This window comes from Bombina bombina, chromosome 8 (genome assembly GCF_027579735.1).
Source record: "Bombina bombina isolate aBomBom1 chromosome 8, aBomBom1.pri, whole genome shotgun sequence".
In the NCBI taxonomy this organism is placed as follows: Eukaryota; Metazoa; Chordata; class Amphibia; order Anura; family Bombinatoridae; genus Bombina; species Bombina bombina.
The window spans coordinates 20,274,495-20,279,409 of record NC_069506.1 but is presented as its reverse complement, the minus strand read 5'-3'; the positions used below and the strand labels follow the sequence as shown (position 1 = coordinate 20,279,409).

General features: G+C 42.7%; 1 protein-coding gene across 1 annotated transcript in view; it reads right to left on the bottom strand.

Moving 5' to 3' along the window:
* Positions 1-200: 200 nt before the first annotated feature.
* LOC128637952 (uncharacterized) overlaps positions 201-4,915 on the bottom strand; it is a 10,334-nt gene continuing 5,619 nt past the window's right edge. Inside the window, exon 3 of the mRNA XM_053689838.1 lies at positions 201-4,556. Within this exon, the coding sequence (XP_053545813.1) occupies positions 4,413-4,556 (144 nt within the window). The 3' untranslated portion in view covers positions 201-4,412. The remainder of the gene's footprint in view (positions 4,557-4,915) is intronic.

The window sequence follows — 4,915 nt, the reverse complement described above, 5'->3', positions numbered from 1 at the left end:
AACAGATGGTAGCAGCAGGCAGTCTCGGTGGTGGTGATGTGGAAACAGGGAAGCTTGAATACAACCCTCCACGTCATGATCAGATCATCAGCAAGCAGCTGGTAGGTCTCCGGTTCCAAAACACTAAATCACAGAGGTGTGCATGGTCATAATATGTGCATAATTATGCAAGAATAGCGCAACAATGGAAGGAGACAAAGTTTCTCAATAAAAAGCTAAAAAAAGTTTAATAAAAACAACGCGTTTCTCTGTGATACATCCACCGTTTCATCAGGCTTAAAATGACAATACCAGACACAAGTAACCCCGCCCACCAATTGAAATCCGGGTGGAAAACAGGGGATACAAATCATTGTTGCTATTAGCATATATTGTGAATGGATAATAGTAACAAGAGGAACAATTGAATACATTACAAACATGTTACAAATAATAGTACAAGAAGCATAATATTTACATCTATCATTTATATAGGCTTTACCTTGTGTTTATATAAGATATTTATTGCAATGACAAAGGTACACTATCTTCCAATGTACACTAATGCTAATCTAATGACATAAAGTGGACTCTCTTCCAGTGTGCTCTAGTGCTAATCCAATTGCAAAGGTAGAGTCTCTTCCAGTGTGCTCTAGTGCTAATCCAATTGCAAAGGTAGACTCTTTTCCAGTGTACCTTAGTGCTAATCTAATGACAAAGGTAGACTCTCTTCCAGTGTACTCTAGTGCTAATCCAATGATAAAGGTAGACTCTTTTCCAGTGTACCTTAGTGCTAATCCAATGACAAAGGTAGATTCTCTTCCAGTGTACCCCACTGCTAGTGTGTACCAGCGGCTCATACACATAGTGCATCCTCTACCTGTGCAGAGGGTCAGACCATACTCTCTGCTGCCTCCCCCCACTGTGTGCCAGGGGCTAATACACATAGTGCATCCTCTACCTGTGCAGAGGGTCAGACCATACTCTCAGCTGCCTCCCCCCACTGTGTGCCAGGGGCTAATACACATAGTGCTTCCCTAACTGTGCAGAGGGTCAAACCATACTCTCAGCTGCCTCCCCCTACTGTGTTCCAGAGGCTAATACACATAGTGCATCCTGTACCTGTGCAAAGGGTCAAACCATACTCTCAGCTGCCTCCCCCTACTGTGTGCCAAGGGCTCATACACATAGTGCATCCTCTACCTATGCAGAGGGTCAGACCATACTAACTGCTGCCTTCATCTACTGTGTACCAGGGGCTCATACACATAGTGCATCCTCTACCTGTGCAGAGGGTCAGACCATACTCTCAGCTGCCTCCCCCTACTGTGTGTCAGGGGCTAATACACATAGCACATCCTCTACCTGTGCAGAGGGTCAGACCATACTCTCAGCTGCCTCCCCCTACTGTGTGCCAGGGGCTAATACACATAGTGCTTCCCTAACTGTGCAAAGGGTCAAACCATACTCTCAGCTGCCTCCCCCTACTGTGTGCCAGGGGCTCATACACATAGTGCATCCCTAACTGTGCAGAGGGTCAGACCATACTCTCAGCTGCCTCCCCCTACTGTGTGCCAGGGGCTCATACACATAGTGCATCCCTAACTGTGCAGAGGGTCAGACCATACTCTCAGCTGCCTTCTCCTACTGTGTGCCAGGGGCTAATACACATAGTGCATCCCTAACTGTGCAGAGGGTCAGACCATACTCTCAGCTGCCTCCCCCTACTGTGTGTCAGGGGCTAATACACATAGTGCATCCCTAACTGTGCAGAGGGTCAGACCATACTCTCAGCTGCCTCCCCCCACTGTGTGCCAGGGGCTAATACACACAGTGCATCCATAACTTTGCAGAAGGTCAGACCTGCTGCCTTACCCTACTGTGTGCCAGGGGCTCATACACATAGCACATCCTGTAACTGTAAGATAGAAAGAAACAGAGGGGGAGAGAGAGAGAGATGGGGTGGGAGAGAGAAAGAAACAGAGAGAGAGAGAGACAGAGGGGGAGAGAGAGAGACGGGGGGGAGAGAAAAACAGAGGGGGGAGAGAACGAAACAGACAGAGAGAGAGAGACAGATGGGGTTGGAGAGAAAAATAAACAGAGAGAGAGACAGAGGGGGGGAGATAAATACAGAGAGAAACAGAGGGGGAGAGAGAGGGGAGGAGAGAAAGAGAAACAGAGGGGGAGAGAGAGATAGAGAGACCGAGAGAGAGAGAGAGAGAGAGAGAGAGAGAGAGAGAGAGAGACTGAGAGAGAGGCTTCTGGCTGGCTTATCCCCCACTATTAACATTTGGAGAATATGTGCTAAATCACTAGGTAAAAGAATGAAGTCTAAATCCTATGCAGTGCACTAAAACAGAGCCATTAAACTTGAGACCCCCAGTGCAATAGCTCCTTAAAAAAAATTACCCCTTAATCACCATGATCCAAAACCCTTAAACTCATTCTCAAATCTCAATCATGTCCCCTAAACAGTCATGCACCCCAAACCCCCCAATGCAATTAACCCCTTTGTTTGCAATAGCAGTGAGGATATTAGGTTTTCAGGTACTGGTAATTTTGTAGATTAGATTTAGCTATACCTGTTTCGCAATAACTAACGGATATCAGGCTGCTAAATACAACCTATGTACTGTGAACTTATAAGAATATGATTGTATCATATAAATATAAGTCTATAAATGGCTACCGGCATCGATAGAAGCCGGTAGCCATTTATAGACTTATATTTGTATGATACAATCATATTCTTTTCATGGTCTATTGTTTAAGAAAATGAGTAACTCACGATAGGTAAAATTAATAGAGTTAAAGACAAGTCCAAAAAGTCTCTAATTAACTTCCAATTCCAAATAAGAGGTTAAGACACGGAGCTCCTTGCAGATGCGTGATGCGACCTCACAGTTTGGCAGCTAACTCTGCACCCAGCATGCAGCATTACATAACAATTCATTATTTTATTTATTATTTTTAAAGTGTATGATCATATCAATATTTTTTGAGGGGGCACAGCATTCCATTTGGGTGGGCATTGCCCCCCAATGTCCCCCCTTGGAGCCAACCCTGCCGCCCAACATCGATAAATGCAGACAGCATTCGGCATTTATCATTGCACAAGCATTTCTTGTGAAATGTTTGTGCAATGCAGCCCCCTGCACATTCGCGGTCGCTAGCAGGGGAAGTCAATCATCCTGATCATATATAATAGACATGATTGCAGTCCACCAAGCAGCAGCGTTCTTACAACCACTGCTTCTGGTGAGCCGAAAGGCTTGCGCAGAATGAGCAGCATATGCTGCTTAATAAATTGGCCCCTGATGCCTCTGTTTCTGCGCGAGCCTTCAGGCTCGCTGGAAACAGCAATTATTAAGCAGCGGTCTTAAGACCACTGCTCCTTAACTGGTTCGCCTGCTCTGAGCGACAGACAGCAATCAACCCGATCAGACGTGTTGTCTCACGCTGACCCTCGTAGGGGCTGCCCAGGTAGAATTATCGTTTAAAAGGGGCAGTCCCTGTCAGTGGCGAGATGTCTCCTATTGAAATTAACGGAGCTCGCTAAAAAAGGGAAACTTCGATGTGTAAGGCGAAGTTAGCAGTGAGCAGGGGCCACACTTAAAAATGAAATCCTGCAGCCAATATAAATGACATTACTCTGCTTTCTTCGTATAGCATCTTACAATTGCCTATATTTTCAAAAGCCTGTGTTTATCTATTAGGGTTATAAGTATTTTGAGTATTTTGTCACAACCTTGCCACATTTTCATTTGCAAGACAAAACAGTACTGTAGAGCAAAAATGTTTAGAGAATTACCCTGGGATTTGAGGGAACATTTCATACACATCCATGTTTTGCCCATTCTACAAAACAACAACAAATGTGCTTTGCATTTTGCACTTATAAGTACAATTTTTTTATGTCTTTTTTGCAGACCCTGAGTACTTAAATTACGATTTATGCTGTGCATATTTAATATGATTTATTCCTGTGTAATTTACATACAAAATGTAAGTTTTTGATAAAATATGATTTATGGTGAAGAATTTTGTAACAATTTTTCATGAAACTGAATAATACAATTTGTTCCTGTACATTTTTGTGTGGCTGGTTCAATTATTCATTTTCTATCATTTATAATTGACAAATTTAATTGTGCACTTTTGTAATGTCTGCATCTCCTTCCAAAGCAGTATACGCCCCTTAGCGAGACACCCTGTTTTCAGGATAAAAAGTGGCTTTAGATAATTCCACCAGGGCAATAGAAATACTGGTGAGTGTTCTTAAATAATTTCGCCAGCCCAGAGATCTTTAGATAATCGGCCCCTAAGTTCTTGATGAAATTCCATATAGTTATTTTGTTGAATTCCTGGAATTCAGTCTATAATGCCTAATTGGTGTTGTGGTAAATGTCATACAATAGACCAGCACGTGCTTCTTACAAAAGTGGCACAAGTATTGCAGCCAATAACATCACATCTGTAGGGATTCCAATAGCAATAGTCATTATGTTATAATTGTACATGTTCAGCTTATGTCTTCTTGATGACTCAGTATCTCCCATGCGCAAACTTTTCCATGTCTAAAAGATAAAGAAACAAATCATTTAATAGAAGTTTCACATACCTCTGTGTACAGCCAGCATCTGACATCTATATCGTTCTTTTGCCTCCTTTATTATAATAACAATAATAATAGTACATCTCTCTCCTTCTGTCTCTCTCTCTGCATATATATATATACGTTGATTGGAGTAGCCGTGTTAGTCCAGAGATTTAGATATCAAAATAACAAGAGTATTGCATTGAGCAATGATACTTTTTTTTATTGGACTAACATTCACCTAGATTACGAGTTTTGCGTTAGAGGCTATGCGGTGCTAACGAGCAGTTTTCCCTCACCGCTCACTTACATGCAGCGCTGGTATTACGAGTTTTCAGA